At 35.8% G+C, this 26,811-nt stretch overlaps 1 protein-coding gene across 3 annotated transcripts in view; it reads right to left on the reverse strand.

Moving 5' to 3' along the window:
• Nucleotides 1-3,994: 3,994 nt before the first annotated feature.
• LOC143749131 (metal transporter CNNM4) overlaps nt 3,995-26,811 on the reverse strand; it is a 35,396-nt gene continuing 12,579 nt past the window's right edge. Inside the window, exons 2-8 of one of the 3 annotated variants that reach the window (XR_013206884.1) lie at nt 23,455-23,598; nt 22,979-23,113; nt 21,847-22,016; nt 11,816-11,912; nt 7,115-7,290; nt 4,975-5,858; nt 3,995-4,868 (exon numbers count right to left, since the gene is read on the reverse strand). Coding sequence is in view for 2 of the 3 variants with exons in the window: in XM_077241609.1 (XP_077097724.1) it covers nt 5,619-5,858; nt 7,115-7,290; nt 9,799-9,861; nt 11,816-11,912; nt 21,847-22,016; nt 22,979-23,113; nt 23,455-23,598 (1,025 nt within the window). In the remaining variant the exon portion in view is untranslated. Of the gene's footprint in view, nt 5,859-7,114; nt 7,291-9,798; nt 9,862-11,815; nt 11,913-21,846; nt 22,017-22,978; nt 23,114-23,454; nt 23,599-26,811 lie in introns of all 3 variants that reach the window. The other 2 variants (XM_077241609.1, XM_077241608.1) reach the window with 2 other exon arrangements.

A 26,811-nucleotide genomic window follows, 5' to 3' on the forward strand; every position in this document is an offset into this window, starting at 1 on the left:
CAAAATCGTCTGGTTTTTAGTGATGCTTATTTAGAATAATACAATTGTATGATTTAGATATTATTCATGTAATTATTATACCCTTTATCAATCACACATGTACAATTTTAGTTAATCAATTATTATTACGCAGTTTAAATGAATAAATATATAAAGGTAATATAAATACACTTTAGCATCAATAGATGAAGCTATAAAATGACTACATGTGAGCTTAAATGTTCAATTCTCTCTAAACCTTTATCAGCTGTATAAAATAACTTCATAACTTTTACTTGCACTGATATACAGTAGCGAGGCTTTTTCTTTTAGTTGTCCTCTTTCATAGACAGCTGTTTTCTTCTTGCTGTGTAAATTTGTTTACCGGTAAATTCTTCCTATTTTACTTTTATTTAATAAGTGAATTGCGCTGCTTCTCTCGCGAGAAATTAATCTCAGTTTCACTCTTTCTCAATGTGTGATTGGCTGTTCGCCACAGATGTCACACCTAAACTCCTAAACTCAGGATCAAAGCCTGAGTTGACAGAGAAAGTTGATGATCAGCATCATGGTACCAACAAAGCCTGGTTGGATTGGTTTGGTTTTGTCAACTCTAAACTAATCCTGTAACCCTGAGTTTGTTCAACTACCATCATGGTACAGGCCCCTGGTTAGGTCTTCAAAAATGCAATACATAAATAAAAAATGCCGAAATATATAGACTGTGTCCGAAAGCTGGAAAATGCTGCCTTCTGAGGATACATTCTAAGGCATTAAGGCATCAAGAAACATACAAATGTTAGCTTCACTTCCCATTGGTCTCTTGCTATATCTTCATCTGTACGATTTTTGAAGACAGCTTTGATATCCCACAGTCCTGTGCGTTCCAGTTCCTGTGTGACAGTTGAGCAAAAAAAAAAGAAAAGAAAAGATGGCATCTGAAAGTTGTGGTTGGTGGTCAGATTGTGAGTAAATGTTTTGACCAATGTTTTCCATTTTTTATGTCATCTCTAGTGAGAAATTAGTCTACTATTGTAGTAATTAAATGTTTGCATAGTTATCACCAAAGCTTTCTCTATTTTGTAGTCGATAATTCAACCATTACGCTGCTTCAGAAGTCCGTCCGATATCAGTTTATTGTAATGTATTGTAAAACTTTGTGGTCCCTTGCCCTATTTGTTTTAGCAGGGAGTTTTTATTTATTTATTTTTTTACACCACATGAATGACAGACAAATACACAACATTAATAGCATATTAGGAAAACAAAATTTAAAATGGCTATTGAGAAAATGTATGGCACATAGTAAACAAAAAATTATATCTATTTGTCTTGGCTAAAGGGACCCTTTACAAAGATCCTGAGGGGAGGATCTGAAATGCATAATAAAGATGTATCAGATATGGGGCCTATACCATGAAGCCGCTTTAGGTGGCTAGCCAGCTGTTTCAGTTTAGTTTGCGTCAACCCTGGGTTTTAGGGACCATGAAAGTGGTTTGGCTTTTAGCAGTGTTCATCGCCATAGTAACTTACGCTAGACGGCTAACCTGGTCCGGGGCAGGTTATGTTCCAGGTAAGAGGTTGCAAACTGAACTTGGACCAGTCAGCTGTGAGCAAAGTGACACATGTCTGATGCGATAAAGTCACTCCACTTGTTTCTACTCCAAATTAAAGGTCACTACATAGCAAATGATTTTTAAAGACAAAATCATCTGGTTTTTAGTGATGCTTATTTAGAATAATAAATTTGTATGATTTAGATATTATTTATGTAATTATTATACCCTTTATCAATCACACATGTACAATTTTAGTTAATCAATTATTATTACGCAGTTTAAATGAATAAATATATAAAGGTAATATAAATACGCTTTAGCATCAATAGATGAAGCTATAAAATGACTACATGTGAGCTTAAATGTTCAATTCTCTCTAAACCTTTATCAGCTGTATAAAATAACTTCATAACTTTTACTTGCATTGATATACAGTAGCGAGACTTTTTCTTTTAGTTGTCCTCTTTCATAGACAGCTGTTTTCTTCTTGCTGTGTAAATTTAATTCTTTAAATTCTTCCAATTTTAATACTTTTATTTAATAAGTGAATTGCGCTGCTTCTCTCGCAAGAAATTAATCTCAGTTTCACTCTTTCTGAACGTGTGATTGGCTGTTTGCTACTGATGTCACACCTAAACTCCTAAACTCAGGACCAAAGCCTGAGTTGACAGAGAAAGTTGATGATCAGCATCATGGTACCAACAAAGCCTGGTTGGATTGGTTTGGTTTTGTCAACTCTAAACTAATCCTGTAACCCTGAGTTTGTTCAACTACCATCATGGTACAGGCCTAGTGTGATGCACTTTCTTTATCACCTGCATATCAAACAAATCTGACAACCCAGGCAATTTTTACACCCAATACTTATGGCAGTTACAACCGTGACGATGCATTCTTTTGTTTGATCTTCATATTTGCCTGATAAAAAACAGTCATCAATGTTCTGTTGAAATTAAAATAGGCTAATTTCCACAGACAATAAAGTCGTTGTTGACTCATCTTACACAGTCTATCAGTATTCTCTGATAAATTAAATGTATTATTATCGATAAAGGTGCCCAGGTACTTATAACTTTCGACCAATTCAATCGAATGATTTTTGATAATTGTACATGGCACTACTGCCTGATTATACCACAGATCGATATCCTTGGTTTACTCAGCATTCAGAAGTAGACCATGAGGTACCTTCCTGTTCAAGCGCTGCCTGCAATCATTTACTGGTGGTGCAGTGAGGCAACAAGTCAGTTTCCTACTCTTATATTCATATGCAGCCATAATATCTAAAAGATGTGCATATCTGATTCAGGCTCAGTTCTTCATTCAAAGCTGCCTTATCTTTCTCATGAACATCCACATTAGTCAGTATCAGTGTTAAGACATTACAAGTAACATGAGTTAGGTAATCAGATTACTTTTTCCAGTAACCATAAGTAACACATTACTTTTGAATTTACAACAAAATATGTTGCACTTAAAAAAAAAAAAGTAATGCAAGTTACTTTGTTATCTCGTTTATTGAGTGACACTTCTCCTGTCCACATGAGAGAAATCAGGAGTAAGTGCAGAGACATGATAGTTATTGTAAACTGAATGTGAGCAAGCATTTACTCATTTGCAAAGAAACAGATTCAGTAATCCTGAAAATGGATGAGAACAGTGAAATGCCAACTCAGAATATTGCCCAAACTTGCATTATGTTAAATTACACAAATGCACTTCTTTTTTTTATCTCACTTTAACTAATGTCTTTGCTGCTGACATTCAATTATCCAATTCAACCATACTAATAAACAAAAATTACTTAAGCTAAATATCACAATTTGTATTTTTGCTGAAGAATGTTGAACTTTCTTCTCTTGTGTCCCATATTCTTCTACAATCTAGAATGGCAGCACAGCTGAAAGGTTTGATTGATCCACGTCATTTACTGTACAAGTGTATGTCCTAATAAGTATGAATGTATTTCCACTTCATTCAGCCTCATGCTTATTCATTACACTTTTGGTGTGAAAGGGACTTTATTAACCTTTTTTTTTTGTTATTAAAAAATAAACAAGTAGCCTAAGCCTAGTCCAGGTGAAAAAAATAAAAAGTTATGCAATGTATCACTTTCCATTAACTAAGCAACACAATTTGTTTATTTTTGTTTGGTTTTTTTGAGGAAGTAATGCCATAGGCCTACTTTTAAAAGTAACTTTCCCCAACACCAGTCAATACACATGCTGATGACTTAATGCAGAACATCTGAATTGTTACACAAGACTTTTGCTGTGGTAAACAGTGGAGGAGTCAGAGGGCTGGATGATTTACAGAATAAATCGCACTTTACAAACACAGGAAATTATTCATATAAAGTCATATAAAGAACTACTTCCCTTTAGTCCTTTTAGACATTCACTCGATTTGAGGTTTATAAAATACCACTGATTAAGAATACAAGAAAATGAAACATATTACACTGATTAAATAAATAATTTAATAGCCAAACTCAGATCATCTAAAAGAAGACCTTTCCCAAACCACAACATAACTTGGAAAAATACAGTATAAAAAGAATCAAGAAGTTGTTACACCTTCAGTTTCCATTAAAGAAACAAAAATAATCTGTGTTAATTTGCAATGCATTTCATCACTAATTTGAGAAGGACATGAAATAACGTGATTAACAGTTTGAACGAACAGGGAGTGTTTTCTTAAAAAAAAAAAAACAAAAAAAAAACTGAGCAGCTGTCAACAGCCAAAAATTGAAATACACAGTGCAGTTCTTGCACCTTTTTTTATCATAATCGAGAGATGCTACATAATTGAAGAGGCTTTTGTGTTCATTTGACTAAGCAAGATATCTTCCATGTTCTCATTGGTTTCAAACATATTTGGTATGAAAGCAAAAGATTTGCACAGAGGCAAAAAAAGGCAAAGAAATTATGAAATTTTATGAAGTCACTTCCTGAACCTGCCATCTCCTAGTTTTAGGCATCTACAATTTGTAGTTTGTACCATGTCAACCTGCATATAAAACGCACAGCAATTTTAAGAAATCACACACAAAAATAATCATAATAAAAAAGAAAATCATTTAAAAAATATACAACCTCAACTGAATGCTAAATAAATACAGCAAAGAGTTAAATTCTTTTGGTTAGGTTACCTCTGGTCCAATGGGAGCAACAGATACAGTTCGAGAGCTCAAATCACACACAAACATCTTGTGCAGAAAATTGACTCCATTTACAGTTGTACTACAACGACAAATGCTTGTTCTTTTTGGAGTAAAAAAAAAAGTCAATGCATTATTTTCAAAAGGACAATTTTACACATACACAAACACTGCATCACATTAACAAACATCCACAGACAACCAGCAGAAATATCAGACATAGAAATTACATGTGGATGCCATATGCATGAGATGCAGTGTATCTTAGTATTTCACTGTTTGGTGCATTTGACGACAGCATGCTTCACTTTTTTTGATCACTTGTCGCATGGATTCACGTAAATCAATAGGGAATTATCGAACATGCAGTTAGTATGTGAAGCTCAGCGTCTCCCTGAGTTGTTGCTTACGTGGGCTGCAACGGCCAAATCGGACTCATGCGTTGTCGTATATACAAACATATACTGGCACGTTTATCTCTATCACAAACTCACTTTCATTTTCACTCTCTCACACATATAGAATTTGGTACAAATATGACAGAGCTATGGACTAACACCAAATTAAAAGGCATCCACAGTTTCCCTCATTCGCGTTTCTGTGAGCAACCTCAATAGAAAAATGACAAAATAAACATCTTCATGTATATAGAAACGGCTCTATTCGCACAGTCTATAAAACGCCCCAGAGAGTCTGTCTGAAACAGGGGTCCTTTCTCAGTCCAGATACACTTTGGCTTCTCTGTGCCTTCGTCGTGCACAATGTGTTACAGAAAGTCTTCTTTAGATGTCTCAGCAAACTATTGCTCTTCATAGACCCACACTGATTTACTGTAATGGCTAGCGCTAAAACGGGTCTGGGAAAAGGTGCTAAAATGTCCAATGGGTGTGTGGGATATCGGTGAATTGTGTGTGAGTGTGTCAAATGGCACTCTCATTGTGTGTGCTGTGGTTGGCCTGGCACGTGGGTTGGTTGTTCTGTTCGATGAGGAGCGAGGTCGTCTCATCGGGGGCATCCGTGAGCGTGAGCATATTTTCCGACGAGGGATTGGGAATGGATGATGTGCTGTTATCCACACGGCCGTGTCCGCTGTCTGGAGACTGGGGCGAGCTGTCCAGACGAGACGCCATCAGACCGTTTTGATACTGAGAGCGTGTGATCTGGAAAACAGGAAGAGACGGAAAGGTATTATGAGAGGTATTTGGAATTTCTTGTGAAATTTCTGGATGGATGAAGGAATAAACCATAATAGTGACACACTGAAATTAATTAAACAAAAGCAAAATGAAAGTTTTCATTGAGCTGAAAACAGAAACCAAAAATAAAGTTCAATTAAGCATACATAAACATCTGAATTGTACATTGGGCAGTTTTTATATCAACCTTTTTATTAATATATAACTGTTGAAATATATACATTTAAACGGTGGCTAATAAAAACTTGTTTTCATTTCAAACTTAAGACAACAGGTTAAGCAAAAATATAATCAATAAATATAGCAAAATGCTTTATATATTTAGCCTCCCGAGAGTTATTTTTTCGAATTGACTACCAAGTTATGGTTATTGAATGGCTTTTAAATGTAATGTTACGTGACATTGTTTACACGCCGTTTTGTTGGTCTCTTTCTGTGGTTGCAACACTGATTGAGCGATTACATGAGAGATGATATATTTCTAGTTTTACTGTATCTTTCACTTGTTTATTTCGTGCTTTAACTAGTAGTAAAGATGATCGGTTCATGTGCCGTTTGTGTTTTGCTTTAAAAATGACAGAATTTGAAAGCTGAGACTTTGAGTCATGGCAAAAATAACAAAGCTTATTGTGATTTTTGGATGGTTGTTGCGATACAAATAATTTTGTGTTAAGTTTTGCTCATACATGCACTGAAAACAGCATAGACTAAATGAAGATCGATTAAAGTCGGCTTCTAGAACAAGAAAAGAATTTAGGGCGGGGCTTGATTTTGTCCATGGGGAATTGATTGGATGGTTGAATCATTGTGTTTTTTCTATAGGTGGGTCCTTTGTGAGTGACAGGTTGTCCCGACCTCGTGCCAGTAAACGTAGAGCATTGAAAAAAATTTGCTGCAAGAAGGGAGGGATTAAATATAACAAAGGCACGTGAATTATTTACAATTAAAAACTAAAAATTTTCACAAAAAATATGAATTGTCAATTTTGATTTCATAATGACTTTAAAATGAGAAATCAATAGTGCCCTAGTGTCCACTTCACACACATGTAGCCGATATGTTTACCTGTTTTAGTTTATCCACATTGTGTACATGACATATACGCTGGCACAGCAAAAATGTGCAATTGTAGAAGCGCTAATTAAATGTCACCGTTTTGGATTTCGGCCTTCCATAACGGTTTTGACCATTTCTGGAGCATAACTACACCATATCTTTACCTTCACAAACTGTAGGTCTGCCAGAGCTCGGACATTGAAGTCTGGTGAGTACTGTGGCAATGGAGCGCTGCTGAGCTGCGTGTTGCTGCCACCAACAGACTGAGGTTCAGGGTGATCCGTGTAGTTTAGAGACGCAGATCGGTTGAGTCCGCTGATGTGAGAGGGCGAGCGGAATTCTGAAACACACACATGGAAAATTGAAAAGGTTTGAGAGAGGAGGGCCAGTAAATGATAACAGACTTGCCTACACAATGATGATATAGAATGTATATAGGAGTTACAGTGCAAAAAATATGATACATAAAAAATAAACCAAAACAAAATAAATACTTATATCAGCAAGGACGCATTCATTGATCAAAAGACGTTAAATGTTATTAAAAAAAACAACTCTTTTTCAAATAAATGTTCTTTTGAACTTTCTGTTCGTCAGTGAATCATGAAAAAATGCATTACGGCTTCCACAAAAATATTAAGCAGCACAACTGTTTTCAACATTGATAAAAAATGTTTGTTGAGCAGCAAATCATCATATTAGAATGATTTCTGAAGGATCATGTGACACTGAAGACTGGAGTAATGATGCTGAAGATTCAGCTTGAACATCACAGGGATAAATTGCATGTTAAAATATATTAAAATAGAAAAAAGGTTATTTATAAATGTTATATTTCACAATATTACTGTATTTTTGATCAAATAAATGCAGCCTTGGTGAGCAGAAGTGACTATGCAAGATGATAGATGTGTAAAGTTGTCTTTAAAAGACAGACGAGTTGGTCCGAAAATAAACAATTCTGTCCTGAAAAGTTCATACGATATCAATACAAACATTTTTATGTTTAAGATTATGAAAGGGATATTACAACCAGAACCCTACTTTTTAATTGCAAATTTGAACATCTTTTAAAAGAGATAGTAAAAGGCAACATAGAGAGATGGTAAATGAAGTAAATGAAGAAGAATTCTACAAGCCCTTAGCCCTTTCCCAAGAAAAAATCTGTCAGCAGATAAGAACAGTCATTTTCTTCTGTCCAGTTTTTTGGCTTATTAACTTGCTGGACATGGAGGACATGATTTCCAGCAAGTAATTAAGCCAACAAACTGTACAGTGATCTCATCTGCTGACAGCTTTTTCCTTGGGAAAGTTCTGACACTCTAGATAAACTTGTGTGTTTTTTTAAAAGGACAACAGTTCATGCTTTTACGAGAGAGAGAGAGAGAGAGAGAGAGAGAGAGAGAGAGAGAGAGAGAGAGAGAGAGAGAGAGAGAGAGAGAGCGAGAGAGAGAAAGAGAGAGAGAGAAAGAGAGAGAGAGAGAGGGAGAGAGAGCGAGAGAGAGAAAGAGAGAGAGAGAAAGAGAGAGAGAGAGGGAGAGAGAGAGAGAGAGAGAGAGAGAGAGAGAGAGAGAGAGAGAGAGAGAGAGAGAGAGAGAGAGACCCAAAATGAATACAGAGCACATAAAATATTAGACAATGCAGGAACTCATGGAACATACACTGTTGTTCAAAGTTCTGGGTTTTACGATTTTCTGTTTGTTTTGAAAGAAAGCTATTCAACAAGGATGCATTTAATAGATCAAAAGTAACAGTAAAGGCATTTATGATGTTACAAATGATTTTGATATCAAATAAATGCTGTTCTTTTCAACTTTCTGTTCCTCAACGAATCCTGAAAAAATGTATTATGGTTTCCACACAAATATTAAGTAGCACAACTGTCTTGAGCAGGAAATCAGCATATTAGAATGATTTCTGAAGGATCATGTGACACTGAGGACTGGAGTAATGATGCTGAAAATTCAGCTTTGACATCACAGGAAATATTAACATTGTAAATAAAAAATAACGTTCAAAAACTAATCCTACCAACCCCAAACTTTTGAACGCTAGAGTACATGTTTAGAGTTGTTGTTGTAATGTGTGCAAGTGTGTAAGAAAGAATACATTATGATGTGAAGAAACAGCAGACAAAGAGATAAGGTATGCAGATGTGATGGATATCACACAGATAAAGACAAGCTCCACTCAGATATCGCCACCTACTGGCACATTCTAAGTACAGCAGACCACAGTTGGATAGTTCACCAAAAAATAAAAATTATTTCAGAATGATGTCATTATTTATTCCCTCTCATTGTCTTGTGTGAAATTATTTCTTATTTTAAACACAAAAGTAGCTATCTTGAGGAATGTCAAGCCCCAAAAAGACAAATTAAAGCACCATTACAGCATACACATTTTGAGCCTTACATTATTATTACAAAAAAGACATATCCACTGAAAATGCACCATAGCTTCTGCGTATAATTTGTGCTTGCACATATTCATTATATGGACTGTTTTTATGGTGCTTTCTGTGGCTTGGAAGTGCCTATTTTTACATTTATAGAAAAGAGCTGCTTTTCTGCTAAATATCTTTGTGTCCCACAAAGAAATAAATTCATATAGGTTTGGAACATGTGGGCGAGAACTGATCTGATCAAATCTACGTTAAATCTAGGTGTTACGTTATTGGTGTCTGTAAACAAAAACCCATTTACTTTACTATTCTTAAGTGATAGGAGAAGGAGCAAAAGGCTGCCCCTTAAATACCACTTGTAGGTTATTTCTGCAAAAACAATCACTGTTAATCAGTCTGACCCTTCCCTTTCAGTGGTTAGAGCCCCGACATGCCGGCAGTTACCTGGGAAACGAGAGAAGAGAGAGCATCTCTTAAGAGACAGGTGACGAGGACGAGACAGACTCACTGGGAGTGAGAGAGAAAGACAGAGATTGATGGGACATGTAAGACAGGGTTGAGGGAAGAACAGGTAGAGGGAAAACACAAGACACGCACTACCGTTCAAAAGATTTAGGTCAGTGAGATGTTTTTTTTTAAGTATAATACTTTTATTATAGCAAGGATGCTTTGAATAGATAAAAAAATGACAGTAAAGCCATGTATAATGGTACAAAAGATTTCTATTTCAAATAAATGCTGTTCAACTTTCTATCCATCAAAGAATCCCTAAAAAGATTAGAGAGATTTCACTCTTAGAAAAAAGGTTCAATGGGATTCTAAATAGAGCCCACAGGTTCTTGGCTCAATTTTAAAGAACACTTTATGCTAAAAACGATTCCAAATAAGGAAATATTTTCATGTTTAATTCATACAATTTAATCCAAATTAAAATCAATTAAAACAAAATTAATTCAAATTAAATTAAATTTATAAAGTGGTCTCCTGATGGGAACCCCTAAAAGGTTCTATATATGAAGACCTGACAGAAACACTTTAAGGTTCTTTAAAGCACCTTTTCTTCTAAGAGTGTATTATGTCATATGATATGTTTTTGTTTATTTATTCCTATGGTTTATTTCCAGTTTTAGAGTGAATTTTGAATCATATATGTGGGCTTTTTAACTGTTTTTTTAAACAATTTTTTTAACCATTTTACTGTATTTGTGATCAAATAAAGCAGCCTTGGTGAGCATAGAAATTTTCTTTAAAAAACATAAAATAATTATATGAATCCCAAACCTTTGAACGATAGAGTACATTCATGAGCAGATAGAAAAACACCAGGATGACCTCTATTATAATTAAAGTGTTAATTGACCCAAAAATTTATATTTATTTACTTGCCCTGATGACAATCCAAAATGGACTTTCTTTCGTGGAAGGCAAAAGAAGATGTTAGGCAGAACATTCACGCTGCTCTTTGTGTGAGTAAAAAACTGAAATTTAAGTCATTAAATCCTATAAAGCCTCCTCTCCATCACAGCTCTCAAATCTTATTCGCATAGATATATGCACATGAATATGCATTACATCAGGTTTAATATCAATAATGCCAATTGAAACTGTTTGTTGAACAGGTGGAATATATGCTCGAATATATGAAAGCTATGGCAGAGCAGATTTCCAGTGACTTCAATTTTGGTCTGTTCCTCACACAAAGCTATCGTATGGATTCAAAATGCTCATACTCTGGAAGTTGTATGAAATACTTTTATAATGCTTTTTCTGTCATTTTTGGAGCTTCCCATTTACTTCTATGACAAAGGGCAGCATCCACATTCAGCCAACAATCTCTTTTTGTACAACACTGAAAATCATACAGGTTTGGAATGACATGACGGTGAGTGACTGTAAATTATGACGATTTTCATTTATGAGTGAACTAACCATTTAAATGAACTAACAGGAAGCAGATGACCACTAGAGGGCGATGATCTACAGCTTTTTCAGAGCTCAACAAGTAAAGATGGGTGGCCTGGAAAAGTCCCAGTATCCCAAGTGAGATAATTATAATTATGAGTGATTAGTGGCAAAGCCGACTGTTGCTTTAAAGTATTTTCCCATCTGTTGTTGAACCCTTTCATAATATGGCCTTTACCATAATGCACACAGAGACGCAAAAACAAGACCACCTACTGTTCATCCATGCACAAATCCGAAAGGATCTGTGTAGGATATGATCTTTAAACAGACTATCCTGACGTCGAGCCACTTCATTTATGAACCCACAGCTTTGAAGGGGTCAGTAACAGAAAATGTAGTAGTACATATGTTTGTGCATGTTGGTAAATCAAATATTAGAGGTTTAGACTGTCCTATTGATTCCTATTGTGAAGTTGTTGATGAAAAGAAGTATGAAAAGAGTCTTGGTTTGCATGCATTTCTGATGTATGTTTTACTTTGTGTGTGTTTGACTCACCTAATGTTGGAGCGCTGAGAGCCATGACTCCATAGAAAGAGAAAGGTCCAGTCTCGAACTTCATGTTTTCATTCCCTGCCTCCACCTCCACACGGCCCTGTACACAATAAAGGAAGAGGATTCTGGGTGGGTTTTTTAAAACAACCACTGCAACAACAACAAAATAATAATAATAAAATTGTGATATGATATCAAAAAGTGCATAAATTATAGGTTTAAACTAAGTAAAAACACCATTATTCTGAAATAATATTACAATTTAAAATACCCGTTTTCTTATTTAAATATATTTGAAAGTGTAATTTATTCCTGCGATGGAATAAAAACTGGAATTTTCAGTATCATTACTCCAGTCTTCAGTCAATTAAAGTCAAGTCACCTTCATTTATATAGTGCTTTTAACAACATAGATTGTTTCAAAGCAGCTTTACAGTGATAATAGGAAATTAAAGTAACAGAGATTGTTTTGGCTTTACAGCAACTCTAGACTAAAGTTATTGTCCAGCTAAAGTTAGTTTTGATTGATTCACTACTGTCGCAACGATCATCAGTTATTAACTTAGGGGCCGCTTACACGACACTGTTCTAAAAGAAAACCCTTAATGCGTTCCGGCCGCTCATTTGCACAAAACAATGCCTGGTAGCTCGAGTCTTGAAAATTTTATAATACAGAATTTATCATCACTTCCGCATAGCCACATGAACAAGAATTATCCCGACAACGTTTTATCTGTACAGAGGTAAAGGGAAGGAGGCCTTCACAGTGGAGAGACTAGTTGACACTTCAGGACTGCGTTGTCGTCGTGCCCAGACGCAGGTCCTTCATCAGATCCGGATACGGCCTAGATCCGGCGGACTGCGGTAAACCTCAGGATAAACAGAGAGACTAATATTAGCGTAGACACCATCCTTCTTATGATGTAACAAGTACATCAGGATTTATGGGAAGTGTTCCCGGTTCCGGCTGACCTAATCTATGCAGCCTAACATTGAATTATAGAAGTCTATAATGTGTTAGGTGTATGCTAGGTCAAAGAGATGTGTTTTTAGTCTAGATTTGAACTGACAGAGTGTCTCTGCTTCCCGGACTATGTTAGGAAGACTGTTCCAAAGTTTTAGTACTAAATAGGGAAAGGATCTACCGCCACTCCACCAGCAATCGATTTTGATATTCTAGGTATTATCAACTGGCCGGAATTTTGAGATCGCAATAGACGTGAAGGACTATAATGCGTTAAGAGCTCGCTCAAGTACTAGGGAGATAAACCATTTAGTGCTTTGTAAGTAATCAGCAATATTTTAAAATGTATATGAAGTTTAATCGGGAGCCAATGCAGTGTTGACAGATCTGGGCTAATATGGTCATGCTTCCTGGTTCTGGTAAGAACTCTAGTTGTTGCGTTTTGGACCAGCTGTAGTTTGTTTATTACTCGTGCAGGGCAACCACACATAATAGCATTACAATAATCTAGCCTTGATGTCATGAAGGCATGAACTAAGCATATAATTTAGATATATTAGACGTAATTTAGATATATTTTTAAGATGGAAAAATGCGGTTATACAGGTACTAGACACGTGACTTTCAAATGAAAGATTGGTATCAAAGAGCACACCCAGGTTCCTAACCGACGACGAGGACTTGACAGAGCAGCCATCAAGTGTTAGACAGTATTCTAGGTTAGTATGTGAAGAAGTTTCTTGTCCAATAATTAGAATTTAAGTTTTTTCAGAAATAAGTAGTAGGAAATTACTACAATTTTACACAGCTATGCATTCCGTTAATTTTGTGAATTGGTAGGTTTCGTCAGGGCGTGAAAAAAGATAGAGCTGCGTATCATCAGCATAGCAGTGAAAAGTAATGCCATGCTTCCTAATGATATCTCCTAAGGGCAGCATGTACTCTGTACAGCAGCGGTCCTAGTACTGAGCCTTGTGGTACGCCATACTGAACTTTTGATCGATAAGACATCTCTTCATTTACTGCTACAAACTGATAACGGTCAGATAAGTATGATTTAAACCATGCTAATGCAATTCCACTAATGCCAACATAATTTTCAAGTCTATTTATAAGAATGTTGTGGTCAATGGTATCAAATGCAGCACTAAGATCGAGTAACACTAATAGAGAAATACAACCACGATCGGATGATAAGGGCAAATCATTTGTGACTCTGATGAGATCTGTCTCGGTACTATGGTACAGTCTAAATCCTGACTGAAAATCCTCGCAGATACAATTTCTTTCTAAAAAGGAACATAGTTGTGAGGATACTTTTCTATTATCTTTGACAGAAAAGGTAGATTCGAGATTGGCCTGTAATTGACTAATTCTGTAGGATCAAGTTTCGTTTTTTTAACAAGGGGTTTAAATCATAGCAAGCTTGAAAGTTTTTGGTACATGATATTCTAATGACAAAGATGAATTAATGATATTGAGAAGAGAATCTATGACCTCTGGAACCAGTAGGACCTCTCTTTCAGTAGCTTAGTCGGTATAGGGTCTAACATGTTGTCGATTTAGATGATTTAACGAGTTTAGAAAATTCTTCCTCTCCAATAGCAATGAATGAATAAAAAATTTCCTCAGGGAGACTACAATGCACTGCCTGATGCGATACTGTAATAGACGGTGTCACAGTTCGAGAAAGACCCAAAAACGAAAGCTGGTTTACAGGTTTATTGGAAATAGAATAAAAGTCAACACAGGCTGTCTGCCGATCACCGGCCGTCTTGGTGGACGCAGAACAGGAAAACGAAACCCAAAGACCAGGCAGCAACCAGGCAGGATGAGAGGCTCAGGTAGGAGTGGTCAAGAAGTGCACGCTGGAAATGACGAGTGCAAACTCCACTAGGCAGCAACCGCAGCACAGACTGTCAGGCATGACTCAGGATAGCAGGTGAAATCTTTCGTCTGACATACACACACAGGACAAGAATAAGCAGCAGAAATACTCGAAGATGATGCGTCTGCAACGGGCATTAACGAACAAACAATAAACCGACAAAGAAGGGAAAAGAACACAAGATCTAAATGGCCAGAAAATCAGGGCAAAGGAGAAACAGGTGTAAGAAGAGCAGGAGCGCGAACGCTGATTGAGAATGAGCTCAGCTGTGCGAAAGCGCACGTGAAGGAGAGGGAGAAGAGAAAAAAGCAAAGGAATAAGACTAGACTCCTGACAGACGGTTGCATAGTTATAATTTTCTCCCTGATATTATCAATCTTGTAAGTAAAAAAGTTCATAAAGTCATTACTGCTGTGCTCCTTGGAAACGTCTGGGGTTGAAGCTTTATTTTTCGTTAATTTAGCCACTGTTTCAAGTAAATACCTAGGGTTTTGTTTATTTCCTTTTAATAGGGTTGAAAAATAAGCAGATCTAGCAGCTTTTAAGGCCTCACTGTATGCAATCGCACTCTCTTTCCATGAAATGCGAAAAAACTCTAGTTTTGTTTTCTTCCAGTTGCGCTCCATTTTTCTGGCTGCTCTCTTTAGGGCCTGAGTGTGCTCGTTGTACCACAGCGTTGGACATTCTTCTTTTATGTTCTTTAAGCGCAAAGGAGCAACTGTGTCTAAAGTGCTGGTAAAAGAGAGTGTCAAAAGTTTCTGTTGCAATATCGAGTTCTTCTAAGCTATCTGGGATGTTGAGGAGATGAAACTGATCAGGAACATTTTTAATAAAGCAATATTTAGTGGCAGAAGTGATAGGTCTAACATATTTGTAACACGGAATCGACTTTGCAGCCTTGGTTAAATGAAGTATACACAAGACTAGATAATGATCTGAGTTGTCATCGCTCTGCTGTAGAATTTCAACGGCATCAACATTGATTCCATACGATAATATTAGATCTAGAGTATGATTACGACAATGAGTAGGTCCTGACATCTGTTGTCTAACTCCAATAGAGTTAAGAATGTCTTTAAATGCCAATCCCAATGCATCTTCTTCGATATCTACATGTATATTAAAATCACCAACAATTTGGAACTTATCTGCAGCCACTAGTACCAACTCTGATATAAAATTAGCAATTCTTTGATAAAGTCTGTATGGTACCCTGGTGGCTTGTATACAGTAGCCAGCACAAATATCAAACGTAATTTATCATATACACTAGATAGTGTTACATTAAGCACCAACACTTTAAAATATTTATATTTAAAACTAGACTTCGCAGTAATTCTGAAGATATTACTATAAATTACAGCAACACCTCCCCCTTCAGTGTCTCATGATCCCTCAGAAATCATTCTAATATGCTGATTTGCTGCTCAAGAAACATTTCTTCTTCTTATTATCAATGTTGAAAAGCTGTGCTGCTAAATTATTTGTGGAAAACATGATACTTTTTATCAGGATTCTTTGATGAATAGACAGTTTAAAAGAGCAGGATTTAATTGAAATAGAATGTCTTAAATATCTTTACTGTAACTTTTGATTAAATGAATGCGTCTTTGCTGAATAAAAGCATAGTTTTTTTTTCAAAACTAGTAGGCTACATTCTAATGAAAATCTGCTCAGTTCAAAATAAAAGCGTATTAAAAAAATATTGCTGAAACAAGTGAAACTCTTTTCATTATTTTGACAAGCTTAAAATAATGGACAAAAAAGTGTACTGTACAAAAAAGTAGTACAAATAGCCACATGATTAGCTTAATGCGAGAAAGTCAAATTAAAGTTTCTAATCACTGAAAATATTGTCTTCGATTGAAAGTCTGCTTTCATTACATTTAAATAAGAAGCGTGAACATTTTTCAAAAGATCTTCCCTTTGTGTTGCATGGAAAAAAGGGTTTGAGTGTGTGAATAAATTATAGATTGTTCATTTTTAGGTAAACTAATCCTTTGAATGAATTGGAGACTTAATGGAGATGAGATCATACCACAAGACTAGTTTCCCAGAAGCACCACCACCTAGGTGGACAGACACATAAATGAAAAACTAGCTTTAGACTGAGAAGGCCCTGAGTGTGGATTATAACGATAGGAGTGAGTGAATGTGAGCTGTGGTCAAGAGGAATGTGAGAACTGTAGCACAGTAAATCCACTAAGACAACAATGATGCTCTGAGAGAGGGGGCCGAATACCACGAGTGACGGATGTCCACATAATGAGGTGTACAATGCAGCGTGACTGACTGACACACACACACACACACACACACACACACACACACACACACACACACACACACACACACACACACACACACACACACACACACACACACGCACACACGCGCGCGCGCCAAGGTAGTGAGATTGTTTGCAGGGAGGGGACTGCAGCAGCTGCATGAATCGTGTTTTTCTGGAAAGATCAGATCAATCACGTTTCACAAATATGCAAACTGACCTTACAGAGAAAGACCTCCAGGACAAAAAGTACAGACACATAAATATCAGAAATGGAGAGAAGAGATCTTTAAATAGATTGTCCTGACTGTCATTGTGCCACTTAATATGCAAATCCACGACTGTGAGAAGGGTATAAATATGTGTGTACTGACAAAGGTAAAAGTTCACATTTGTCCTTTATAAACACACTTAACAAGCACACCTCAACTTAGGATGTCAACAACAAACAATCTTGCATATTCAGTTCTTAAAAAAACCTTTAAACACCAACTTAGCTAAATGAGGACCATCAAAGACTTCACAATTGTTTTTACAAGTCAATATTTGTATTAATAAATAGTGAAAATAATTACAATAAAACAATTAATTTATTTTGTTTTTAAATAAAACACATTTTGAGCTTTAATAAAAATATATATATATATATATATTGACATTTAAATCCAGCCAATTCTTGAATTTTAATTATTATAAATTATTAATAATAATGGTAATATTATTTTAAAATAAAGCCGAATTGTTTTTTAATAAATAGTAGTAATCATAATTAATAAATATTGACTTAATTGTTTTGCATTTTAATAAATTATAATAATAATAATACAAAACATTGACTTCTATTGTTTTTTAAAGAAGCCAAATCTTGTATTTTAATAATAATAAATTATACTACTACTACTACTAATAATAATAATAATAATAATAATACAGAAACATTTGTCTGTTTTTAAATTAAGCCAAATATTGCATTTTTATATTGCAAACTTTTGACAGATTTAGTCAACTCATTTGAATATTTTTACCTAATACACACAGTGAGCCTTTAATCCCAGGCAGATGGGCTATATGAATAATAGAGGTGTTGAGAAGAGATAATATTTGTTTATATATACATGTGTTTGTGTGTGTGTGTGTGTGTGTGTACGTGCAAAAGGCCTCGTTGAGTTGCATCATTCAGTAACCTCTTCTCAGCGTCAGTATTGTCAATCATTCACAAACATAACGTGGGTGGCCAAGCATACAGTGTAAAATTACTATGAGTATGTTTAAACAGCTCATTGTTTGAGTAACTAACAACAGTGAGCACAAGCAAACATCTTCAAATATTTGTGTACAGAAGAGACAATCACAGCCTCTCTTCCTGCACTGCTATAATTCCCTTCATCACGAAGCGGAGTTAAAAATAGGTATGTGCAAAACTATATATATCCAAAATCAATTAGACAGTGATTTGTCTGAACAATTAGACGCTCTTGAAGATGTCCTGTATAATTATGCTGCTTTACAGTTACTCCACCAGACATATTTCTTTAAGATATACCACCAAGCAAGCAAAGCCCTTAAATACACTGACCAACAGATATTTAACAAATAAACAGGCCAAATAACTATAAGGTTTTGTTTCATAAAGATATCACAGTGCTCACAAAAAAGACCTACATATTATAAATAAGAGCTTTAAATCACAGCGGATGATTCAAAGCTTGAAAGTAAATCATCTAAAACCATCACAGAATTTGCATCTTCAAAGCACTGTCGTTAAAAATATTAAAGCTAAATCTCCAGTTGTGGACCTCAATAACTGACTAGTCCTGACCTTTCACAATGCTTGCCACATGATATTTCAAGCTTACTATATATTTTTCATGACTTTGAGGCAAGTAGCCTATACGCTGAGATTCAGGTCATTTTTTCTTAGGGGTCAGACCTGGTTTTTAGTTGAAAACGGTGTGGTGTAAACGGCCCCTTAGCTAAACTTTAGATTAATCTTGAACTAAATCTTGTTTTTAGATTTGGAGAAACTAATTGTGTAGATTTAAAAATTAAAAAATAATCTAAAAGCTAAACTTAGTTTTTCTTGTCTATCTAAAACCTTAATTTTAGACAATACAAAAATAAACATCAAAAAGGTTTGTCTTATCTTTACATTCGAAAAATAATACTAAAAGATGAACATAAAAAATAATTTTGAATATTTAAAATATTTAAAGCACAATTTGAAAACTTCATCCTGTCTTTATTTACTTCATTTGTCTATCATCTTATGTTTTACAAGTTGTTATGTCTATTTATTTTTCTTGATGTCAGGTCTTCGGATTGTGCAAATTGGAAAATCAACGTGCTCTTTTATTCCTCACAAACTCCAAGTCCTTTTAGCACATATGCACAGGAGCGCAACAGAAGAAGTGCTGTGGATCTTTAACACAAAGCTTGACACCTCAGAGAAAGCAGCATTAACATTTGATGAAGGTCAGTCAGCCCGCTCTCAGCTGGAGGCCTGGCTGGAGGCCATCTTCAACTGGTGCCAGGAAAGAAAGGTCTCCATGTTGGGAAGTCTACTTGCAAGCACACTCAATGTATTAAATAATAATCATAATAATACAGCACATCCTGCTTCCAACACACACAACACTGAGCGGCTTTAAATAATAAATAACAAAAAGCCACACAAACAGATGCCCGACATATTTAACAGACTCAAAATGCTGCTAGTGTGCTCTTCATAATCTATTAATGAATCTCCTTCCCGCTGTGAATAATCTACACCGGGTGAACTAACTTCAGACATTTTAACCGGAGAGCTTGAACTTGACAAGTTAATTCCATGACAGTTCAAGAAACAAAGCTCACACTCTCAGAAGCGTAAATGCCAAAAAAGTTATGCCCCTATGCTTTTTTAGATATTACCTTTCATGTAGCGGTAATATAGCTGTTTGTGAAAGTAAAAGTTCTGCAAAGTTTTAAAAATTAAAGTGTTTCTCGAAAAAAAGAACCGATTCTGAACTGCCTTAAAAGAGTCGTCAGTTATTCCAGTCTTACTTCCTGCTCGAACCTACACGGGTCTGTAACAAATGTGCATAATGACAGCATAAGGTATTTTGCATTGTATATTATATAACAAAAAATAAAAAAAATCCACTTATCTTGAATGCATGTAAATCTATTGTAGGAGACCTTCAAAACAAAAAACTAACATGAAGAATATTTTTGTGATATTATGTGGTTCCCCACATTTATTTTGTGGATTATCATTGTTTTGAACGTTCATTATAGAAGAAACAATGTGTGAGGTCTGAAATTCACTGAATCATTGAAAGGTTGAGGTGTGCATGTGATGTTTAACCATCATGAGCTGAATGGTCTAATGATTGTTTAGAGGCCAATAATAACAACAACAAATCCAAGAAAGAGACCGAGAGAATGAATGGAGGAATACGTGATGGATGATTGTTCCACTGTGGGAAAAAGTACAACTCTGCACTTAGGAAGTCATCTGGATTTTCACATATGAAAAGCTCCAAAAATCTGAGATTAGCTTCATCCAGGTGATAACAATTTAACACAGTGTAAAATCGCCAAGCTAATGGATGGGAAAGCGTGTGCAGACACGTTAAACCTGATTTATTGGCAATAACCTCCATCGAATGCTTGTTATTGCTCCTTTACTTCCGTTGTGCAACACTTACAAGGTATTTTGGCTAATTTCTTTATACAAAACAGTTTCAGCATATTTTTGGGATGCCTTTCTTGGGAGTTTTTTTTATTTTTATTTTTTTAGCTCATGCCAGACCATTAAAGAGGACTGAAGTCAAGACAAGATACTTTGTCTTCCCAAAAAAAATCAAAACATACAGAAAACAGCCTCTTTTTTACTGTAGCTTCTGCGTTTTGAATTCTCCCTAAAGCAACCAGCAAATATACATGTATCAAAAAGTGCAAGTGCAATTTTTTTTTCTTGAATCTTCAACTTTCCTCTGTTATCTTGAAGGGAAATTAAATTGGGACACAATTGCCCACATATAGCACATATAGCAGTTAATTATTAATATTTCTGATAACTGTTTTTCTCATCTACACTATTGTTCAAAAGTTTGGGGTCAGTAAAATTTAATTTAAAGAAATTAATAATTTCATTCAGCAAAGAAGCATTAAATTGATCAAAAGTGACAAGAAATGCATTTATAATGATACAAAAGATTTTTTTTACTTCACATTCAAATAATCCTGAAATTGTTTCCACAAAAATATTAAGGAGCACAACTGTTTCCAAATGATAATAATAGGAAATGTTACTTCAGCAATTCAGTATATTAGAATGATTTCTGAAGGATCATGTGACACTGAAGACTGGAGTAGGCTAATGATGCTGAAAATTCATCTGTCATCAGGAATAAATTACATTAAAACATCTTTTTTTTAAAATATTAAACAGTTTTTACATTTACAGCATTATTGATCAAATAAATGTAGCTTAGGTAAGCATAAGAGACTTTTTTTAAAAACTTTTTTTTTTTTTTTTTTTTTTTTAAATCTTACCGACCCTACACTTTTGATTGCTAGTGTCAAAACTTGTACATCTAAAACCAAAACCTTCTTTTGAGGTCCTCTGAAATCATTTCTGATAAGGCCATAGCGCACAACATAGATGACCAGCTGGGCTGTTCCCAAACATCATCATATAGCCCTGATAAACTGTTTTGTAAGCCAGCAGTTCTGTTGAGTCAATTCTTCAATTTTAGCATGTAACAACAGAAGGCAATGCCAACCACGCGCTCATGCTGCAGGCCAAAGCCTGGTTTCTTAAACCGCTTAAAACACCTCGTCTGTCCAAATGGCTCCAAGCCGTGACCCAGGTGAGGATCAGGTCATTAGGCGTCAGTTTGTGCCGTTACCTGCAGTATGAGGATGAAGTAGTCCACGGGTTTTCCGCGCAGGTAAAGGTAGTGATGCAGCGATTTCTTTTCGCTCTCGTTGAACTTGATCTCCTGGATCACATCAGGGTGTTTAAGGATACGCAGAAGGATTTTCTCTGATATCAGAGATGGACTGAACAAATTAACCTCTGCGGAGACACAGGCGACATAGACAGAAACAGACAGACAAGAGATGTCAAATGTATAGAACATTTTGCTTAATTTAAGATGCATATTGTCTTACTTTTTGAGAAACCTGACCTGTAACACTTTACAATAAGATTAAACATGTTGGTTTGTGGTACTTTACAGTAGGGTTTCATTTCTTAATATTAGTTAACTACATTAGGAAATATGAACTAACAATGAAAAATTCTAAATCTAAAGGCAAGTTTACACGACAACTATGTACTAAAAACGGAAACGGTTTTCCTTTGCGTTTTCACGTTTTCAAAAGTTGATTTTTAAGGCACCCAAAACGTTGTTGTCATGTAAATGTGAAAGTTTCCAGTTTTTAGTTGAAAACGGTGACATGTAAACAGTCCCTTAAGGTTAATTTAAACATTTACTAAAATATTATTAAAATCAAAAGTTGCATCTGTTAATATAATTTAATGGACCTGAGCTAACATGAACAAACAATGACCAGTTGTATTTTTACATTAAAAAAAATTAATGAATACTGTAATAAATGTAAAGCTGATTCAAAGCCTGAATGCTGCCAGGATTCAATGCTATTTTCATTGTAAAAAAAAAAAAACTGGGTAAACATTACAAATTTTAATCTAGGTTAACATCAATTTCTACACTGCATGCATAATTATTTTGCAAGTCAATATTCTGATCATATAGGATTTTGATTTTTTTTGTGGATTTTTTCCACAGCACATTTTAACAATTACAAAACACATCAATCTTAATACTAATTATTCACTTTGTATATAATCATTTAAAAGTGATATATAATTGTTTTACGAGGCCAGGAAGTGAAAAACGCCTTATATTTAGATGTGCATAGTTTGTTAAGCAGGTTTTCTTTTACAGGTAAAATGAGCCGAAAAAGGAAAGGCAAGGTACACATACTGTTACACTCAGTCTGGTGATTGTTTACCTGTTGCTAGGAAGCGGTGAGCGGCCAGTAGCAGCTGAGGAGAGATCTTGACTTTAGACTCACTCTCATGTTTGAAGGCAGAGAAGTCTCGCTTGTTCTTATTGTGAGCCACTTTCTTTCTGTTGCGGTTATCAGCTGCAGAAAATACACACACAAAAACTTATATGAGCAGAACACAGGAATTTATAACACAAGTCAGATGACTTAATTCCTCCAACAACAACAACAACAACAACTAAAAATCACATTGGTACTATGAAAACTCTAACATGATGAACATGATGATAAGTGCTTTTCTCAAAAAATGCTGAGTGCATGTCTCTGTCATTTCGTAAGAATACGTGAAATGGTGTGTGATGCAGCACAGCAAGAGGAAGTCAAATGTATGTGTGTTGGAAAACTGAGATGTGCAAATGCTGTGTGAATTTATTTAAAGAAAAGACTAAAAACACATTCACTAGACACTGTCCACTCACTGTAGAGGTCAGACTCGTCCAGGATTTCTGATTTGATGATCTCCTCGATGACATCTTCCAAGGTGACCAATCCCAGCACCTCATAGAACGGATCTCCTTCCCCCTCATTATTAACTTTCTGAACAATCGCCAAGTGTGATTTACCTGCAAAAGATTTAATTATAAGCGTATTTGTGCTACTCTTTCAATAAATAGCTGTTAATAAATAATGTAAATAATAATAATAATTATAACATATTCAGTCAAATAACACTCATCAAAGAGCTTTAGTATTAAAGGGGTCATCGGATGCTCATTTTCCACAAGTTGGTATGATTCTTTAGGGTCTTCATGTAAAGTTTGTAACATACTTTGGTTAAAATTCTTCAATGGTTGTGTAAAACAACACATTTTTTACCTCCTCAAAAACAGCTCTGTTCACAGTGACCCGATTCAGTGAATATCTCTTTAAATGATAATGAGCAACTGCTCACCCCACCCCTCTCTTCCATGGGGAGTGTCGACACAAGACATTAAAGTGCTGCCATGGCGGACAGTATACAAATGGCTGAGGGTGGAAATATGCTAATACTGGACAGTCCGTCAGTGGTCGTGTACGGAGCATGAGCAATATGAAATGTTGCTCAGAAAATCCAAACAGCTAGATTATTCAGTGTGTATAGACTTTTTAATGATAAAAAAAAAGTGAATGGATTTTTTTTTTATTGTATGGTGGTGTCCACACATTGACAAAACACATCTATTTGAAAACACCACATAAAAATGAATTTTGCATCCAATGACCCCTTTAAAGTAGCAAATACATTCGCAAATAAGAAATCAAGCAGTAATGGTTTGACAGAGATTTGCATAAAGATAACATTGTAATATTATATGAAGCTAAACTCAAGATCCAAGACTTTTTCTATGTAAACAAAAGGCCTATTTCTCTCAAAAATTGTTCACAAATGTGTCTAAATCTGTGTTAGTGAGCACTTCTCCTTTGCCGAGATAATCCATCCACCTCACAGGTGTGGCATATCAAGACGCTGATTAGACAGCATTATTATTGCACAGGTGTGCCTTAGGCTGGCCACAATAAAAGGCCACTTTAATGTGCAGATTTACTGTATTGGGGGGGGGGGGGCAGTCAGTATCTGGTGTGACCACCATTTGCCTCACGCAGTGCAACACATCTCCTTTGCATAGAGTTGATCAGGTTGTTGATTGTGGCCTGTGTAATGTTGGTCCACTCCTCCTCAATAGCTGTGCGCAGTTGCTGGATATTGGCAGGACCTGGAAGACGCTGTCGTATACGCCGATCCAGAGCATCCCAAACATGCTCAATGGGTGACATGTCTGCAGAGTATGCTGGCAATGCAAGAACTGGGATGTTTTCAGCTTCCAGGAATTGTGCACAGATCCTTGCAACATGGGGCCGTGCATTATCATGCTGCAACATGAGGTGATGGTCGTAGATGAACGGCACAACAATGGGCCTCAGGATCTCGTCACGGTATTTTTGTTCATTTAAAATGCCATCAATAAAATGCATTTGTGTTCGTTGTCCATAACATGCATAACATGCCCATACCATAACCCCACCACCACCATGGGCCACAACGTTGAAATCAGCAAACCGCTCACCCACACGGCCGGTTGTATGTACTGCCAAATTCTCTGAAACGCCTTTGGAGACGGCTTATGAAATGAACTTTCAATTCACAGGCAACAGCTCTGGTGGACATTCCTGCAGTCAGCATGCCAATAGCACGCTCCCTCAAAACTTGCGACCACTGTGGCATTATGCTGTGTGATAAAACATTTTAGAGTGGTCTTTTATTGTGGCCAGCCTAAGGCACACCTGTGCAATAATCATGCTGTCTAATCAGCGTCTTGATATGCCACACCTGTGAGGTGGATGGATTATCTCGGAGAAGTGCTCACTAACCCAGATTTAGACAAATTTGTGAACAATTTTTGAGAGAAATTGGCCTTTTGTGTACATAGAAAAACTGTTAGATCTTTAAGTTCAGCTCATGAAAAAAGGGGGCAAAAACTATTTTTTTTTAATAATTTTTGCAGGCCAAATTTTTGTCAGTGTATATTATATTATAATGCATTTATAACATTTAAACAGATTCTGAATTTCAGAATGGGATTGCAGGCATTGCGCATACATTTAGACATTCCTGCAGTTATCGCAATAATAAAGCAAGAAATTCCCGCAAACATTTATGCACTTATAGCATGTTAAATGCGTAAATTAACCCAAGCAGATTATCAGAGAAAATAAGTCATTTGAAAACTTTCTGTGAGACGTAATGTGATGCAGCGGTACCGTGTCTTCTCTCTCTCTCTCTCTCTCTCAAAATGCAAAAAGATCTACACATCACCCCATAGTTGCATCTGCAATGCAAGCGAGCTGCACGCTGCGATACAAGACTTACACTCACAAAACACTCTGTGAGAGACTTTCAGCCAAAGCACACACACATAAAGTCAACAAATTGTTATTTTTTGAGGCTTATTGCGCTTAAATGGCCGAATACACGCAAAAAAATTCAAAAATACCTGTCTTGGCGAGTATTCATGTTCACACGGTCAGTTATGTCTTAAGTGAATGAATGTAAACAGCTAAGAAAGAAAACGCATGTGTATCAGTATACTGGATCCATGCATTAACACTTAAAGTGACAGCAGCCTAATAAACCTGTTGCTTTCTGTCAATGTTAATCAAACAACAAAAGAAAAAGAGACAATAACTCACTCACTCACTCGAATGAACAATTTTTTTTAGCTTTAATAAGGAATAATTTACATTTAATCAATTAAGGCTATGCAATTATTTTATATTTGAATATTCAATTTCTGTGGTATTTCTTCTTTGAATACTGTTAGACCTACCTGAAAAAGGTATAGTGCTGTTTATTTAATTTTTTATATTTATTCTATTGTATTTATTTGTGCTACTGGTTGTTATTTGTTTTATTACTGACTCAAAGTTTGAAATCAAGCTACCTTGTGCTGTCTAAATGCTATTGCAACAAAATTACCCCATTGTAGAAACAAACACAGAGAGAGCAAACGCCCCCACCCCTCCCCCCTCCAACTCCACCCTCTAATTAAAAAATCCCCCCCAAAAGAGTCAATTAAGAGGGAACCCTTTAGTGTTTGCAATCATATAACAAGGTGTTTATTTGGAATCCCCACAGTAAATGCACAGTGTAGCCTACTGTACGCTTTTGCTCAATTTAGTGATAAACCACAGTAGGCTAGTGCGCCGCTGCGCTTATTATATCTTGTTTCTTTGTAAATAGTCTCATGGACAAACAGAAAGAGCTAAGGGTTCACACAGTTTGTAAGACGTCTACTGTT

Source organism: Siphateles boraxobius, unplaced genomic scaffold (assembly GCF_051911475.1).
Source record: "Siphateles boraxobius isolate OS27281-9 unplaced genomic scaffold, OSU_SipBor_1 24, whole genome shotgun sequence".
Classification (NCBI taxonomy): Eukaryota; Metazoa; Chordata; class Actinopteri; order Cypriniformes; family Leuciscidae; genus Siphateles; species Siphateles boraxobius.